The sequence below is a fragment of the Protopterus annectens genome, chromosome 9.part0, assembly GCF_019279795.1.
Source record: "Protopterus annectens isolate FY-2018-M chromosome 9.part0, PAN1.0, whole genome shotgun sequence".
NCBI classification, from domain to species: domain Eukaryota; kingdom Metazoa; phylum Chordata; order Ceratodontiformes; family Protopteridae; genus Protopterus; species Protopterus annectens.
Window position 1 is genome coordinate 1,524,306,751 of NC_056743.1, and position 19,290 is coordinate 1,524,326,040.

Genomic DNA, 19,290 nt, shown 5'->3' on the forward strand with positions numbered 1-19,290 from the left:
AGCATCAATGGGACCTGACGGTATCCCGGGTTGCGTGTTACGTGAACTCCAAGAGGAGCTAAACCCACACATAAAAATGCTATTTAACCTTAGCCTTACTTCGGGATATGTACCTGAAAACTGGCGTACAGCAACAGTGGTCCCACTCCACAAGGGGGGTGCCTCTACAGACCCTGGAAACTACCGCCCCATAAGCTTAACCAGCCTGGTCTGCAAAGCTATGTAAAGAATCATTATGGAACTCATAAACAGAGACATAGGGGACAGCATACCTGGACTTGGCTAAGGCCTTCGACACAATACCCCACTCAGGCATCATAGATAAGCTCAACAGCTTAAAAGTAAACCCTTATGTCACTAGATGGGTTGCAAACTGGCTAAAGGACAGAACCCATAAAGTTAAAATCGCTGGAGCAATGTCAGACTCAAAGCCAGTTACAAGTGGTGTCCCACAGGGATCTGTCCTGGGACCCCTCTTGTTCGGCATTTATTTCTCAGATGTTAAAGCAAACATGGGAGGGCTGTGGCTGACAAAGTTCGCAGATGACTGCAAACTAGGTGCCATAGTCGATACACCAGCAGACACACACATCCTACAAAAAGGCCTCACAGAAACGGACAACTAGTGCCGGAGTCACGGCCTTAAACTAAATGCCAAAAATGTATAGTCATCCCCTTTGGGAAAAACAAAGTACCCACAAATTATCGCATAGACAGCAACCCACTGAGTACGGAAAAAGTAATCAGAGACCTAGGGACCCAAGTCGACAGCGACCTCTCATTTGACACCCACGTTGCCAAAGTGGTTAGAAAAACATTCTACCTTGCACACCTCATCATGAAGGGATTCACATCCAGATCCAAGGATGTCATTGTACCCCTATATTCCTCCCTCATCAGACCCATGATTGAGTACAATGCCCCATTTGGTATGTACCTCACCCGGCATTTGCAACAGCTGGAGAGACCACAAAAGTACCTCACCAAGAGGATCAAGGGTCTCCAACATATGTCTTATTCTGCCAGACTAAAGAAACTTCAGCTCTATTCAGTAGCATACCGCCTGCTCAGAGGTGATCTCTGCCTGATGTACAAGGCCATGTCCAATCAGGATCTGATGGACATGCTCCACCTCAAAAATCCAAATCCATCAGGACCACGAGAGCTAAAGACTTAAACCTCGGCACAAGTATGAATAGGACATGCTGGAGGATATATTCATAACCCAGAGGCTTCCCATGCTTTGGAACAAGATCCCAGTTCGTATTAGGCAGAGCCCTCACTGACTCTCTTCAAGAGAAATCTTGATGAGTGGATGGGAGATCGTAAGTTTACCCAGGGTCATATCTGTGTCACTGCTAGACAGGGGCACAGTAAACTAATTCTATTATATAAGGGGACCTTCATTGTGTCACTACTAGACAGAGGCACAGTATTTTAAATTTATTCTGTACATTTTTTGTACCATTTCATGGGGTGGCAAGAGCCACATCACTATGGCTAGGCTTACAAATGCCCCAGGGCAGATAGCCTAGTACTATACTATGAAACTAAAAACTGAGCCTCTGTCAAGAAGAGCCAATGAAGTGATCCCAGGGGTGTATTTTCTGTTACCCATCCACTCGTCAAGGTTTCTCTTGAAGAGTGTTAGTGAGGGGCTCTGCCTAATGTAGTTAGGAATTTTGTTCCAAAGCATGGGGAGTCTCTGTGACAGGAATCTATCCCTCTAGCATGTTCTATTTATTGTTGTGGTGAGGTTTAGCTCACTAGAGCGAGTGGCTCGCAGTGACTTGGATTTCTTTAGGTGCAGCATTTCCATCAGTTCTGAGTTGGACATGGCTTTGTAAGTCAGGCAGAGATCACCTCTGAGTAAGCGATATGCGACTGAGTACAGCTGGAGTTTTTCCAGTTGGGCTGCATAGGACATATCTTTGAGGCCAGTAATCCTCTGGTGAGGTACTTTTGTGGTCTTTCCAGCTGTTGGAAGTGTCTTGTGAGGTACATCCCAAATGGAGCATTGTACTCTATGATGGGTCTGATGAGTGACGAGTAGAGGGGCACTGTAACCTCTTTATTTCTAGATGTAAAGCCTTTAGTAATTAGATGGGCTACATAGAAGGATTTCCTAACTACTTTGGCAATATGATTGTCAAAGGAAAGATTACTATTTACCTGGGTCCCCAGATTTTTATTACCTCTTTTGTATTAAGGGGACTGCCACCTATGTGGTAATTCATGGGTGTTTTGTTTTTCCCAAATGGGATGACTATGCATTTCTTGGCATTTAGCTTGAGACCATGACTTTGACACCAGGTGTCCGTCTCAGTAAGGCTCTTTTGAAGAATGTCCGTGTCAGCCAGAGAGTCAATTATGGCTCCCAGTTTGCAGTCATCAGTGAACTTGGTTAGCCATTGTCCTCCTGTGTTTGCCTGTACTTCCGAGAAGTATATGTCGAACAGTAGGGGTCCCAGGACCGAGCCTTGTGGGACACCACTTGTGACTGGTTTAGAGTAGGACCTGGAGCCTGCTATTCTTACCATGTGAGTTCTGTCTGTAAGCCAGTTGGCAACCCATCTCATGACGTAGGGGTTTATGTTCAGGCTGGTGGGTTTTTCTATAATTCCCGAGTGGGGAATGGTGTCAAAAGCCTTGGTGAGGTCAAAGTAGGCTGTGTGAACTACCTTCCCCTCATCTATGGCCTTGGTGACTGTCTTGAAGAAGTCAACCAGGTTTAGTAGGCATGATCTGCCCTTAACAAAGCCGAACTGGGTCGGGTCAAGTGTTTGGAGGTTCCCAATGTCTTTGTTAATGAGTTCCATGATGATGTGCTCCATAGCCTTGCAGACCAGGCTAGTCAGGCTTATGGGGCAATAGTTACCAGGGTCAGTTGTGGCCCCTCCTTTGTGGAGCAGAATAACCGTTACTGTGCGCCATTCTATGGGCACGTAGCCTGTGGAGAGGCTGAGGTTGAAAAGTGTGTTCGTTCAAGACACAGCCTGGGACACCATCTGGCCCCATTGACGCTGTGCTTTTGGCTTTTCAAAGGGCTGTTTTCACCTGTGCGTCTGTGATTTCTGGAACACTATACTTTTCCGGTATTGTTGTGGGCCCTTTTGGGGGTGAGAGGGGGGTGAAGTTTGCACTGAATCTATCTGTCAGGATGTTGGCAATATCAGTGGGTTCAGTATATTTTGTGTTATTTTGCACTAGCTCAGAGCATATCTGCGAGTTGCCACTTAAATTCTTGACATAGCTAAAGAAGGCTTTGTGGTTATCTTTCAAATCCTTGGCTATTTTTCTTTCGAAGGTAGCCTTGGAGGATTTTATGAGGGACCTTAGTTTCTTACTGATACTGATCAGGGATGTCTTTCCTTCTTGGGATTTGCTTTTTTTCTGAACTAGTTTTCTCCTTCTATTGTATAGCCTGTTTATGGCAGGGGTCCACCAGACTGGTTTCCTTCTCTTAGGGGAGTGAGTCTTAGTTTTGCTAGGGATGACACAATCCATGCATCCTTGTAGGTGCTCATAGAGTGCATTTGTAAAGGTTCCTGCATCTTGGACACTGTTATCCTTTAGCGTGGGGGCTGTGAACTCTGTCTTAAGTAAGGTGAAGTTTGCTATTGAAAACTTTTTCACTGTGGTTTTCTTGGTTGGAGGTGGTGGTATGGTGTGGACATCCAGAGTGATTAGTTTATGGTCTGATCTAACCAGTGATGGGTTGACTGGGTGGAACACCTGTCGCCCATGTTGGTGATGACCAGGTCCAATATGTTTTCACCTCTGGTAGGGGAGTTTACCAGCTGATCCAGGACATTTGAGTTAATAAATTCCAGGAAGCGCTGGACCTGGGAGTTTGTACTTGAGTAGTTTTCCCAGTTAATAGTAGGGTAATTGAAATCGCCCAATATCAGGGTGTTCGGTAGGACCTTCATGTTTTCCAGTGTCTCCAGAAAGGCGGAGTTCTGATTCTGGGTCATGGAAGGTGATCTGTAGCAGGCCACAATTTGCATTGCCTAATGTTAGTTGCACATGGATGATTTCGGAGGTATCATGTTGTGCCACTAACCTGGAGGTGTAGGTATCCTTGATGAATATGGATACACCCCCTCATTTTGTGTTTCGGTCCATGTTCTGTGGCCGAAATGTGTGGTATGAGTTGTAGCTCGGTAGTGCTGGGATGCTCTGTGGAGTCTTGAACCAGGTTTCAGTTTGTGTGAGCGTGATGAGCAATATGAATATGCAATTAATGCTGCTGCTCGTTGAGCTAACACATAAAATCTGTGTAGACTTCACATGAAGCCTACACAGAGTTTACTGAATCCCTGAGATAATCTATTAAAATCAATTAGACAATTTCTGAAAGGAATTTAAGGCTGCAAGGATAAATATTTTAAGAAAGGTATCAGCTTGTAACATGCACCATTGTTTCTTGGTAATGCATGTCTTCAAAGGAAGGAAACCTAGTCCTATTACACATATCCTAACATATATTATTTAATATTCTTCCTGACTGTTGTTTCTTTGAAGGCAAATAAATATCATGGTATAGATTCCAAGGGTCTGGAGTAGAATGGCAGAGAGCCTTCAATATCCTGCAATGCTACTTTGAGCATATTATTTTGTCCTTGGTATGATGCCATACTTGGGGTGGAGTATACCCATGTCTTAACGGATGTTACAATGGAATTGTCAAACTATATGTGACACATTGTGCCATGGATAAGTAATGGGATTCACTAAATTTCTGTTAATGAATCACATAATCTATGCATGCCATAGTTTAAAGTGGTCTAATCCTGACAGCCCCCCCTCCCAGATCTACAAACATGTCTGACTCCACCTTGCCACTTACATATCAGCCATACCAGCTACAATAAACTGCACAGCACCACCTCTATGTCTGTATTCTTATGCTGCAAACATTATGGGGAAAATTATGCTATGCAGGCAGTAGTACCACTAACAAACAGTGAGTTGTGCACTGTGATGACAGTGTTCAGCGAAAGCACATACAGTACATGTAAAAACTGCATTTAGAGTAATCCCCTGTATATGATAAGAATGACTGTTGAGTGGAGACACATCTCACCTGCCATAGTCCAAGGTGACAAACTATTGTAGTGGCTCTGGGTACTAATTCCCTTGTATGTAAACAGGATTACTGCAGGAAAATGGGCTTCCATCATAAAATGCCTGCAGCTAAACTGCTGCCATACTGGTGGAGCTCCTGTTTACACTGGAAAGGCCCATTGACTTCCATGAGATTCACAATTAGCCTGTAGAGCTTGAGGAATTTTGGAAATGATTTATGGAACTAAGTAGTAGCTGTCAGTGGTGCAACAGGTAACGCACTTGCCTTTAGTACAACAAACTGTGGGTTCTATCCACACACAAGGTAGATGGATTGCTGATACTGCAGTAAAGCATAAAAGGGGTGCTGTCATCTCCCAGATGAGAAGTTAAACTGAGGTCCCATCTGCCTGAGTTGGTGGTAGTTCAAGTGGATGTAAAGATCCCATGGCACTGAATGAAACAAGTAGGAGAAGTTCACTGATGGCATGGCCAGATTTCCCCTAGTAGTATAAATACCACCTTGAGTCTTGCCTGAAAAGAGGACACTAACCTGGTTCAAGAAAGAATTTAAAAAAAAGTGTGGCGATTGCTTATTTTAGGACACACAATCATCTTCAAGTAGATGTGGGCAGTGCCACCTTGATTGACACCCAGATACATCCTGATGTGTCCTAATATAAACAATCATCCAAAATGCTTAGGGCAATGTGTTACCCTCAACAGAAAACATTTTGGAACCCAACCCCTATTCTATTATAGTTGCTGTTTTTGCATTTTGCAAAATATCCATTTCATTGCCCTATATCTTTCAACCTCTTAGCCCATGAAATCTGGACAAAGCCTAAAATAATAGGGGCCAAAGGCTCAAAAATAAGGACAAATTTTAAATGTTGCTCTTATACACTTAGAAAATCAGTAGAATAAAAGCATCTGTGTTACCATGCATTTTTCTGAAGGATATGAAGTATGAAACTCACATTTGTTATTACTTAGTGACTGCAATGTTCACTGATTTGTCAGAAAATCAGAAATTTTATGAGGAACAAACCAAAAAATATGAAGCAAAAATGTGGACAGCAGAGGTATGCACTGCCCCTTATGGTTAGATGCTGTTGGATTTCAAACACTGAACAGTATGGCAGACCAGGTGAACCACAATTGCACTTTATTGAAAATAACAACAGCAGTTAAGTGCTGTCATCCCAAAAGGAACTTCTTCAGAACTACTGAGAAAATGAATCAGCTCACTTATTAACAATCCAAACTCTTAAGTTTAAGAACTGGAACAACAGAATAAGCTTCATTAAGACCTGGGACAACTTGTGCGTTTAACCCCAATTGCCACATAAGTTCTTTAATCACTAGGTGGTCCTCTATAATCCTAACCCTCACATATTTTTTTAAGATACCAGATGCACCTGCTTGCTTTTAGTTAACTCAGTACTGCTCGTAATTGGCTTTGTTATGTTATAGCATTTTTGGTTTCTTGGTAACCTGCTTAAGGTGACCTCCATATTTTTTCCCGTACTCCTGCTTGAGTGAGTACACTGTCGATTGTAATGTTCACCACTTAACTTTTCTCCTCATTGTCCTTGAGGTGAGAGTTACAGGAAAGAAAGCAGTGTGTTGTCCTTTATGTGGCTGTTTGTATAACGACATAATAACTCTATCTCCAGCATATTACCTTCTGATATAATTGCTATAAAGAAAATGGGAGTATTTGTCTTACTTTGTTTACATGCATGCAGGATCAATTCTTGGCATATTGTTTAAATATAAAATCTCACTCTGCAACCTCCTTACCACTTACTACACACCTTCCACCCACAGGCATCATACTATCCCTCACCACTACACACTCCCTACCACCCCACTCATAGTTTCTCACCTACACCTCACCCATACCACTCCAGATCAAACTAACTTTATTCTCCTATTCTCCCTCTAGGTAGTGTATTCAACCTTGAAAGACCCCTCAGCTACCCAGTCAGTGGTCTAATGAATTAAGTAAACTGAAAAGACCTAACAAGAAGGCAACCCACTCCTGCTTCTCACCGTGGTAACACCTGAAGTACCTGGACACTTATTAAAATAGAAATTAAGTACATATTTTAAGTGTTTTACCAGCTTGTACTAGAAAATACAACTGCCCTTCACAACCAACGGTCTCTGGTGCATCACTAAGCCCCCTAGGCAATCCGCTCATCACCCAAATATCTTATCTATTACTCCTAGCCTCCCACTCTGCTACCCCTCTATTTCTTTTCTCAGCCTATACTCACTTCCACTGCTTTACACGTCTGGTTATAGCCATTAAATTCAGCTATAGCAGAACAACTTTGCATTTCTCTGCTCCACTCTCTCCCACCCTTCATACTTTCTCTCTCTCTTGATTAAACCTCCTCTCTAGTCCTCCCTTCTCCCCTCACCCATATCCACAGCTGTATTCTCTAGTCTTTTCCTCTCTATCTTTCCTGGGCTAGCTTTCCTGGCAACTGATTTTACATATTTCTGATTGTTTTTCTTTTCTCCTGGTCCTTCCATACCTGGCTCAACCTGCTCCATTCGCCCTCACTACGCTCGGGCTCACTCTGCTCCCTACCCCCATTCCCACCCACCCCTGGATCAATTACATTTATAAAGACCACACCCTCAATCTCCACTCATCACCTCCCAAAATCTCAGTTATCCTATCACATTACACCTTGTTATCACCCACAGGATCGCACTCTACCACACCCCCTTGGTACTACAATCATCTTATAAAATTAAGTGCAATACTTCTTATTCTCACCCTACTCTTTTTCAAACTACAATGTTCTGTACACTACACACCCATTTTCTAAAAGCACTAACCTACCCCTTCACAATTTCTACTCTACTCCTGCTTTCATTCCTCACCTCCTACCATACTCAACTTCATGACAGCACCCCACCCCCATGGCAAACAGAAGCAATAAGCAATCCTGTAAAACTAATAAACTTCCCCATATCACCATGCGACCTTACCTCCTCCCATACCACCTCTTTCTTGCACATCACTTAAACATAACCGCCATTCCTCTCAAAGACATGCTAAAATAATGTACAAGCTTACGAAACTCTACCAACACCTACTTAAAACACTCACATACTGCAGTAATATACTCCCTAATCCAGGACCCAGTACAACAACCAACCCAAACCTAAATCAGCTAAATCCTCTATACCACAGACCAACGTCCTCTGTCCTATTCCTAAACCTGAATGTAAGAAGTATATTAAATAAAATTCATGACCTTCATGCCCTACTAGCTCTATATAAACCAGAGATTGTTTTGCTAACTGAAACATGGCTAAAACCAGTACGCCACAATAATGAGATTACAGCTCCTGGCTACAATATTATACGTAGAGATACAATACAGAAAAAGGGAGTGGGAGTATCAATATTATTCCAAAATCATCTCACCATTGAACTATTTGATTGTAATACCCCTGAAGTCAAAAATATAGAACTAATCCTTGCTAAATTAAAACTAAACCCCAACAAACATATAAATATTGTAGGCGGCTATATCCCACCAGGTAATAACATTACTATAATGGAAAACCTGCTAGACTGGATCTCAAACTCCCTTCCACAAGAAACTATACTATTAGGTGACTTTAATATCAACTGGCTTAACTGCTCCAGCCACAATCCCTCTACCTACATTAATCTCCATGGGTTTACCCAACTTATCTCTTCCCCTACTAGAATTGACAAAACACCCAAGCGCCAGTCCATCCTACACTGGATTCTTATATCTGACCCCTCTTTCGCATACCAGTCTGGCTGTCTACCTGATAGTCTAAGTGACCATCAGCAAACCTACCTAATTAGGAACAGATCCCAACACATCAGCCAGACTATCCCCGAGAGTCGTAAGAAATAAAAAAGCTTTATACGTAATAACTTCATCACTGCACTAAAATGTTGTAATGGGACTCGCCTGAAGCAACTGTCTCTTCACAAAGTTGTCCAGTACTTTAACTCAACCTTCTTACAAATCTTAAACTATCATGCACCCTCCAGAACCATAAGAATAAAAGCAAAGTATGCCCCATACCCAACTAAAGAAACTTAAACTCCAGTGAAGGAAAGGGATAAGGCTTGGATACAATTCCACAAAAACAAAACCATTACTATGAGATAAATCTACTTAGAACTCCGTAACAAAGCCAAAAAACAAACTTGACAAAACTAACTACTACAAAAACATAAAAGAAAGATATGTTCACAACCCTCAAAGATTCTGGGCCACAACAAATACTATATTTCATCCAGGAAAATCCAGAACTCCAACCCCTGTGTTAGTAAACAACCATGAGAACATTCCCACACAATTTAATAAATACTTTACTAAAAGAGTTCAAACCCTTGCCAATGTCCAAAATATTTCCAGTAGCCCCATACCGGCAACTACCCAAACCCACCCTGACACACCAAACAATATCTCCAACTTTTCCCTGCACCCTGTGTCCACCAAGGTTATTTCTAAACTCCTTTGTAAACTTAAACCGATCATTCTGGCTGCTGATAACCTACCAGCAGATTTTCTTCGGATAGCTGCAGAAGCTATAGCTTATCCTGTTGCTATTCTCATTAATAGGTCTCTATCAGAGAGCAAGGTACCTACCTTATGGAAAACATCACATATTATACCACTACACAAAGGAGGTAACTCCCTAGAACTCACTAACTACCACCCAATTGCTATTCTGTCACCCTTATCTAAAATATTAGAAAGAGTTGCTCATACTCAACTAATGCAGTACCTCCAAAAAAACAACCTGTTATCTAAAGCACAGCACTACTGTCTTTTACTAACATAGTTAACCATTACAGAAACAAGGGCCTATTCGTATCGTCCATATTCTTAAACTTAGCAAAAGCTTTTGACATGGTTAACCACAATATGCTTCTGGAAACTTTAGCCACCCTAAACATTAGCGCCTCCTCTATCTCATAGTTCAACAGCTACTTATCAGGCTGGCAACAAGCAGTCCTATGGCAAAACCAATTGTCCCCTCTGTTACCATTATCCTTGGGAGTCCCTCAAGGCTCCACCCTAGGTTCATTGCTGTTCTCTCTATTTACCAACCAGCTCTCTTCGTCCACACTCACTGCCTCAGTAGTACAATATGCTGATGACACCACCCTTATATGTGCCGCCCCCACAATAAATGAACTGCATACCCTAACTCAAAATAACTTTACTTTAGCCGAAACATGGTTCACTAACTCCAAACTTATTCTTAATCCCCAAAAAATCTTCAGCCCAGGCAGGTCCCGCCTTTAAACAATACTTTCAGCATTAGTTTCAAAGATAATATCCAAATCACTCCAACCACACATACTAAACTGCTAGGTGTAGGAATTGACAGCAACCTGAGATTTGACATCCACATAGCACAAACCATCAAGAAAGTAAACAAAAAGCTTGGGCTCCTCTACAGGAACAAACAATTTATCACTAAACATACCAAAGCCACAATAGCAAGGGCTCATCTCTTATCCATCCTCCTCTGTGCCTCCCCAATCCTGACTAATCTCTGCCAGGCTGATTTAAACAAAATGGAATCTTGTTATAACAAGATCACCATGTTCACAACATAAGCCTCATATAGGTCCCATCGCTGTCTATCCCTTAAGCAGCTTAACTGGCTTGAGCTGCCTCAACTACTGCTACTCAGTCAATTGTCAGTAGCACACAAGTTATACTACCATCCTGATAAAACCTCTGCACTCCAACTAATTCAACCCTACACTACAACTAGAACCTTAAGATCTAGTAACCAAAACCTCATAAAGGTCATCAAATATAAGAATGATGCTGGGAAGTCTCTCTTTGGTTGCACTATTTCAAGAATCTGGAATACACTACCTAGCCATATAACTTCTAATAGCTCTACTATGCAATTTAAAATATTCCTGAAAACCCACTATTCAAACAACTGGTTATGCATCTGTTACTTCTCAGGTTAATACCTACCAATACATTGTAAGGAGGTTACTGTTATGTTATGCCAGTTACCATGGAAAGGCTGTTATACTAATCATACTTCACAGATTGTCACTACTGTTGATATTTATTGTAAAGAACTAAGACGTATCTATTGTATACTTAGCAACCATTACCTGTTGTCAGAAACAATTACTATAGGCTGATAGATCTTTACTATATTGCATGCTTTTTCCTTAAACATTTTGTGTTTACTACATTGCAGGTTTTTATCCTTATAATTATGTATGAATTTTGAATTGTGATGTTATGTGTTTTGAATTTCTGCTTTATTGTGTGCTGAAATTTTTCTTATGTGTTGTTTTTTGGAGCTTTTCTCCCCGGGCCTCCGCTGAAAATGGACGTGTCCAGTTGGACTTTCCCGGTAAACAAATGTAAAATTAAAATAAAATAAATTTAAATACAAATTAGTGTCTTGAAGTTACTTTGCATACTACATCTTTCCTTATTTGACCTTTTTTTCACCTCATTATTTTTACACTGGGCATTTTGAAAATGAACGAGCGTCTATTGCAGCAGGATAGTTAACTAGAGATTTAAATAAAAGATTCGTGTTGCTTTACAAAGCGTTGCCTTCCTTCGTGAATGTAGAAAACCACTTAATCTTTTGGAGGATGTGTATAGTACGAGAGTACTACAATTGCACATCTCCGCTTTCGTTACACATTCTACTGCCTAACGTACATATTTTATGAAATGTAACGCTATAATCAATAAGTAATATCGCGCTTTACAGCTACATAATATCGTGCGCGCTGACCGATACCTTCTCGTTTTTGTGAATATTCTAAATGACTAAACTACATTTGATGTGTACCCCGAAATTCAAGGTTAAGAACAGCATTTGAAAGACTGTTTACCAAAATACCCACAAAATAAGAGTAACTAAGTGCTGAATCTGCGCAGACTTTCACAGCACTACAGAATAAAATGCAACAGCCTATACAACAGCAAATTGGGGGCAGTAGTTCCGGGTCGAAGAATGACGTAACTTTCGCCCCGTTACTAGTTACAAAAGTTGCATCCTGTTACCGGCATGGCATCTGTGAGTGGAACAATAATGCCAGTTGCCGCCCCACTAACTCTTCGTATAGTAGCCGAGTGTACGGTTAGCAAGGCACGGGCATGTGATCTTGTGTTACCGCATGGCAGTGTTACTACACCGGTTTTTATGCCGGTAGGGACACAGGGCACTTTGAAGGGAATCACGACACAGCAGCTGGAGAGTCTGGGTTGTCACATTTGCTTAGGGAACACTTACCACCTGGGGACTAGACCAGTAAGTGCGCATCTCCGCATACTTGCCAACTGCCTGTTGATTTTTGCCTTATATTTTGGTCTGTTTTCCGGAAAAAAAAAGATTTCGGGCAAATTGATGAAGATTGCAGTCATTAAAGAATTACAGATATTTTGAGTTTTAGGCTTCACTGCCTTCAGAAAATGCATGCCACTGCAAAACCTATTATTCTAGCAACGTTTTAAATTCATAAAAGCAACCAATCTGTCCCTGATTTGGGACCTTTGGTACCCCATTATTTTTGGATTTACCCTTGCACTAAAATGTTTGAGCGCCAAGCATCCTTATTCTCGTCAGGCACTTTGAAGTTGTGAAGAGGTGCATTGTAGATAAGTACTCTAGCCATTAAAACATGCCAGCCCAAAATATTGTGTTTCATTGTGAATTTTGAGTGTGTACATGTGTAAACACAGCTCCCTCCCTGTTGGTGTTATAGTTGTCGGTGTCCAAATCTTATTATAGAGCTTATCAGTTACACTGTTTTATGTCCTTACTTGATGTAAGGAGCATACATTTTACCCTTGTATTTATTGGTCTACAGTGAGCTACATATGCTAATATTTGTTTTTTTTTTTCATTTTGTTATCCTGAATCCTGAACTTGGATTGACTTTTGTTTTATGCCTGTGTTTCTTACTTCATTTGTTATGTACTCTCCTGGACAGAAACTGAAATTGGAAAAGTGTAATCTATCCTGATTCTTCTTCATCTTTTGGCTGTTCCCACTAGGAGTCACCACAGCAGATCATCTGTTTCCATTTCTTCCTGTCCCCTGCATCCTGCTGTGTCACACCAACCACCTTCATGCCCTCTTTCACTGCATCCATAAACCTTATCTTATGCCTTCCTCTTTTCCTCTTACCTGGCAGCTCCATCCTTAGCATCCTTTTCCCAACATGCCCAGCATCCATCCTCAGCACATGTCCAAACCAACGTAATCTCACCTCTCTGGCTGTCTCCAAACCATCCAACCTGAGCTGACTCTAATATCCTGATTCCTAATCCTGTCCATCCTCGTCACACCCAATGCAAATCTTAGCATCTTTAACTCTGCCACCTCCAGCTCTGACTCCTGTCTTTTTGTCAATGCCACTGTCTCTAACCCATATAACATAGTTGGTCTCACTACCCTCTTGTAAACCTTCCCTTTCACTCTTACTGGTACCCGTCTGTCACAAACCACTCCTTACACTCCACCTTGCCTGTACTCTTCTTCACCTCTCTTCCACACTCTCCATTACTCTGAACTGTGGATCCAAAGTATTTAAACTCATCCACCTTCACCAGCTCTACTCCCTGCATCCTCACCATTCCTCTATTCTCCCTCTCATTCACACACATATATTCTGTCTTAGTCCTGCTGACCTTCATTCCTCTCCAGGGTCTCCTCAACATGTTTCCTAGTCTCACTACAGATCACAATGTCATCTGCAAACATCATGGTCCACGGAGACTCCTGTCTGATCTCGTCTTTCATCCTGTCCATCACTGTTGCAAACAAGAAAGGGCTCAGAGCTGATCCTTGATGTAATCCCACCTCCACCTTGAATGCATCCGTCACATCTACTGCAGACCTCACCACTGTCACACTACCCTCGTACATATCCTGTACCACTCTTGCATACTCCTGACTTCCTCATACAGTACCACAACTCCTCTCTAGGCACCCTGTCATATGCTTTCTCTAAGTTCATAAAGACACAATGCAACTCCTTCTGACCTTCTCTGTAGTTCTCCATCTACTTCCTCAGAGCAAACATCGCATCTGTAGTGATCTTTCCCGGCATGAAACCATGCTGCTGGGTACTAATCATCACCACCCTTTTTAACCTAGCTTCCACTACTCTTTCTCATAACTTCATGGTGTGACTGATCACTTTTATCCCTCTGTAGTTACTACAGCTCTGCACATCACTCTTATTCTTAAAAAGCGGTACCAAAACACTTCTTAGAAAGTGAGAGGATGCCTGAGGAGTGGAGATTTCATTAAACTGTCTGGTTAAAAACTCTACTGCCATCTCTCCTAAAGCCCTTCACTCTTCCACAGATATGTCATCTGGACCAACAGCCTTTCCATTCTTCATCTTTTTCATAGCTGTCCCTACTTCTCCTTGCTGATCTATTGTACTTCCTGATTCACTTTCCCCACATCATCCAACCTTCTCTCTTTCTCTCTCTCATTCTGTTAATTTATCAGTCCCTCAAAGTACTCTTTCCATCGGTATGACACACTTTCCTCGCTTGCAAGTGTGTTTCCCTCTTTATCCTTTATCACCTTTACTTGCTGCACATCTTTCCCAGCTTGGTCCCTCTGTGTAGCCAATTGGTACAGGTCCCTTTCTCCCTCCTTAGTGTCCAACCTTTCATACAACTCTCCATATACCTTATCCTTAGCCTTCGCCACCTCTCTGTTTGCTATGTGCCTCATCTCCTTATACTCCTGTCTGCTTTCTTCATCTCTCTCCACTTTTACTTCGCCAACCTCTTTCTCTGTATACTCACCTGTACTTCCTCGTTCCACCACAGTGTCTCCTTGTCCTCCTTCTTCTGTCCGGATGTCACACCAAGCACCTTTCTAGCTGTCTCCCTTAACAGCTCTGCTGTAGTTACCCAACTATTTAGTAACTCTTCACTGCTACCCAGTGCCTGAATTAACTCTTCCCTGAACTCCACTTCACAGTCATCCTTTTTCATCTTCCACCATTTGATTTTTGGCACTGCCTATACTCTCTTCCTCCTCTTCTTGATCACCAACATCATCCTACAGACCACTATCATACGCTGCCTAACTATGCTTTCCCCTATCATCACTTTACTGTCTTCAGTCTCCTTCAGACTAGCCCTCCTGCATAGGATATAATCTACCTTTGTGCATCTTCCTCCACTCTTGTATGTCACCCTATGCTCCTCCCTCTTAAAATACATATTCACCACAGCCATGCCCATTCTTTTCGCAAAATCCACTACCATCTGACCTTCTGCATGCCTGTCCTTAACACCATACCTACCCATCATCACTTCCTCACCCCCCTCTGTTCTCTTCACTAACATGCTCATTGAAATCTGCTCCAATCACCACTCTCTCTCCCATGGGTACACTCACCACCACTTCATCCAACTCCCTCCAAAGTTTTTCTTTCTCATCCATCGCACGCCCAATTTGCGTAGCTTATGCGCTAACAACGTTTATCATTACACCATCAATTTCCAGCTTCAGAAACATCACTCTGTCTGACAATCTTTTCACGTCCAAAACTCTCTTGGCATTTTGTTCCTTCAGGGCAACCCCTACCCATTTCTCCTCACAGCCACACCATGATAGAGCAATCTGAACCCACTTCCGGTACACCTGGTCTTACTCCCATTCCATCTGGTCTCTTGCACACACAATATATCAGCCTTCCTTCTGTTTATCATATCGGCTAGCTCTGATCTACCCTGATTAACAAACTTAAATAAATAAACTTCAGGGTGATTTATAGTAACGATCCCTTTTGCTTTCTTTTAGTTGAGTCAAGTCATTGCAGTACACTGCACTGTTTGCATCATATCTCAGAGCTATATGACCTGGGAAGGCAGTGCTTTTGGTAGTTCGCAAGAACATACTCTTCCACAAAACACACCACTCGTATACACTTTCTTGTACTGTGTTTTATCAGCTGTGTAGACATTTAATCGTCTGTGTTATTGGTACAAAGTAGTTATTTTTATTCTTGTTTTTTCACAGGTTCTGTTACAGTGAAACACCACTAGTGTCACTACTGAGCAATTCTTGATAAGCAATAAAAGGAAATGAGCAAGACCCTACTTTTAATAAATCTGCTAAACTTCTATAACCATGAAGTTGAGAGTTGATTTTGTCTCACCTGACAAGTCTGTTGGCACTGGACTTTCTGTAAGAACTGCCTTATGTCTGCTGACAACCCACTACTCCCTGGATTATGAGAGAGATGCATTTTCTTACTTGGTCTGTAGGTATGTATCTTTCTACTCCCTCCACTGGCAAGAAACTGTCTCACACCACTACACCTACTTATTTGAAGAAAGGTGAGATTAAGTCTCCTAGGTAGCCTTGTCGAAGACCTCAAACGTCTAAAGACAAGTTTATACTGTCATCTTAACAAACGAGTACAGGGAATAACCATGACTATAAGCCTGAACCTATAAGGTCACATAGGTCTTCCTCTACCCTAATGTCCTGTTTATGGGCAATTCCATAATAAGGCATGCTAACAGACTACTTAGACTGGATAAGGAGAGAGTTACTGTCAGTGGTCTCACTGGTGAAATTATAAGCGATATTGCAGTGGCCCTCAGGGCCATTCGCTATTGGAAATATGAGTATGACCTTGTCACCCATGTGGGAGTGGATGACTTTAATCGACAATCTACTTTAAAAATGGTGCAACAAGATTCAGTTGATCTCCTAACCAATGTCCCTGAGGAAGGTAAAACCTTAGTATTAATCAGTATTGTCCCTTTTAGAGTGATGCCTAAATTCAAAGATTTAACAATTGGCTTGTTAACTGGTGTCACTCTAGGGAGCGGTATTTGTCTGCCTGGGACAAGATAGCAACAGGCCTATCTGCTTTTTTGGGGATATCTTGCACTCCTCAGCTATTAGCTTTTGTCTTAAAGGCTAGGACCTTTCCTTTCTCCATAGTACTATTTTTGTAGCAGTATTCAACTCATGAGCATTCTCACATACCAAATTTTTGTTCAAACAATGTCTTGGTTGCTCTGCTGAATGCTAGAAGCTTAAACAACAAAATGTTGGACCTTCAGGCTTGCTTCACTCTTGAAGACATCCATATTTATGTAATTACGGAGCCTTGTTTTAAGAACAGTGACACGTCTTCCAGGGTATTATGCCTTGCATACTGTTCAGATCACTGAAAACTGTGGCAGAGTATCCATATTAATTTGGCACTGTCTTTCATAGCAGATGATGCAAGATACCAGCCTAAAGCTTTTAGAGGTCTTAGTGTATGCAGAGCTTTAACTAGGGCAAGGCGAAGTGGGCAGTCCTAATGCAAGCAATTAGGAGGCATGACTCTGAGCTGCTAGTGTGATTCAAGCAAGTAGATTGTTACAGTACAGAAGACCTTTTTTGATACTTAACTTTGGGAAGACACTTTTTTGTCTACAATATGGGGTGTCAGTCAGAGGCACTGTCCAGAGAGTCAGATAGCATAGCTATGGCTCTGAGATTATCTCAGCAAAACTCCCTATCAAACTGGTATCAGTATCTCATAGATCCACTTCAGATTATGCTTATTACCTTAATAAGCTTGATAAACCATCCTTCAAGACTGATACCATTTGCTGGAAAACTATAATTACCCATCTGTCAACTGACAAACTTTTACAATGTCCAGAAAATGCACCCCAAGATTCCTTGACTTTGTGGATAGCAATTCTATACAATAAATTGTCCTTATCCCCACCAGGGGTGCTGACGTGCTTGACCTTGTCCTTGCAAAATGGTCTGCATTCTGCTTAACTCCACCTGTCTCTATCTGCCTGATAAAATCTAATCATCTTAGCAGTTACCTTCAGCTTCAATCCAGGACTCCCCATCCATTAAATTCCAATATTTCAGGATTATTATATAGGCAGCTTATTACTTTATGCAGTCATCCTGGCAAAGCACAACTGCTGCACTACGCTGAACAAATAAACTCATTCAAGATGTTTCCCTTGCTTGGCTTGTGCATACCCCTCAGTACACAACTGGACATTCCTGTCTACAAGAGCAGTAATAAATTCAAAAATAAGCTAGCACATTGGAACTTGTGTGTGTGTGTGTGTGTGTGTGTGTGTGTGTGTGTGTGTATATATATATATGTATATATATATATGTGTGTATCAATCTGTAAGTGCGTGTAAGATATATATATTTATTTATTTATTTCCATTTTGATTACTGTGGAAGTCGTTTTCAGTGGAGGCCCGAGGAGAAAAGCTCCATAATACATAATGCAGTAAAGATACAAAAGTATAAAAGGTACAGTATATAGTACAGTTTACAAATATGTGCATTCAATATCAAGCATGATCAGCAAAGTTTATTGTGATCGATCTAAGGGTTGTACTGTACAGATTCATTTGAACATACATTCTTACATTTGAAGCGTGGAAACACTTTACATATATATATATATATATATATATATATATATATATATATATATATACATATATATATATATATATATATATATATATATATATATATATATATATATATATATATATATATATATATATATATATATATATATATATACACACACACACACACACATATATATATATATATATATATATATGTATATATATGTATATTACATCTACACACACATATATATATATATATATATATATGTGTGTGTATATATATATATATATATATATATATATATATATATATATAAAATATATACAAACACACACACACACACATATACAGTGGATATAAAAAGTGTACACACCCCTGTTAAAATGCTAGGTTTTTGTGATGTAAAAAATGAGACCACAATAAATCATTTCAAAACTTTTCCCATCTTTAATGTGACCTATAACCTATACAATTCAATTGAAAAACAAACAAATCCGTTAGGGGGGAAAATATAAAAAATAAAAAACATACAATAAGCTGATTGCATAAGTTGCCACACCTTTAAACTAATACTTTGCTGAAGTACCTTTTGATTTAATTACAACTTTCAGTCTTCTTGGGTAGGTGTCTGTCAGCATGGCACATCTTGACTTGGCAATATATGCCCACTCTTCCTTGCAAAAGTGCTCCAAATCTGTTAGATTGCAAGGGCATCTCTTTGTGCACAGCCCTCTTCAGGTCACCCCCACAGAT

The 19,290-nt window shown here is 41.0% G+C and overlaps 1 protein-coding gene across 3 annotated transcripts in view; it reads left to right on the forward strand.

The window, feature by feature from the left end:
• The first annotated feature begins 12,116 nt into the window (after window positions 1–12,116).
• QTRT1 (queuine tRNA-ribosyltransferase catalytic subunit 1) overlaps window positions 12,117–19,290 on the forward strand; it is a 351,133-nt gene continuing 343,959 nt past the window's right edge. For 2 of the 3 annotated variants that reach the window (XM_044084474.1, XM_044084475.1), the window contains exon 1: window positions 12,117–12,399. In XM_044084474.1, the coding sequence (XP_043940409.1) occupies window positions 12,157–12,399 (243 nt within the window). In that variant the 5' untranslated portion in view covers window positions 12,117–12,156. The remainder of the gene's footprint in view (window positions 12,400–19,290) is intronic. The other variant, XM_044084473.1, reaches the window with a different exon arrangement.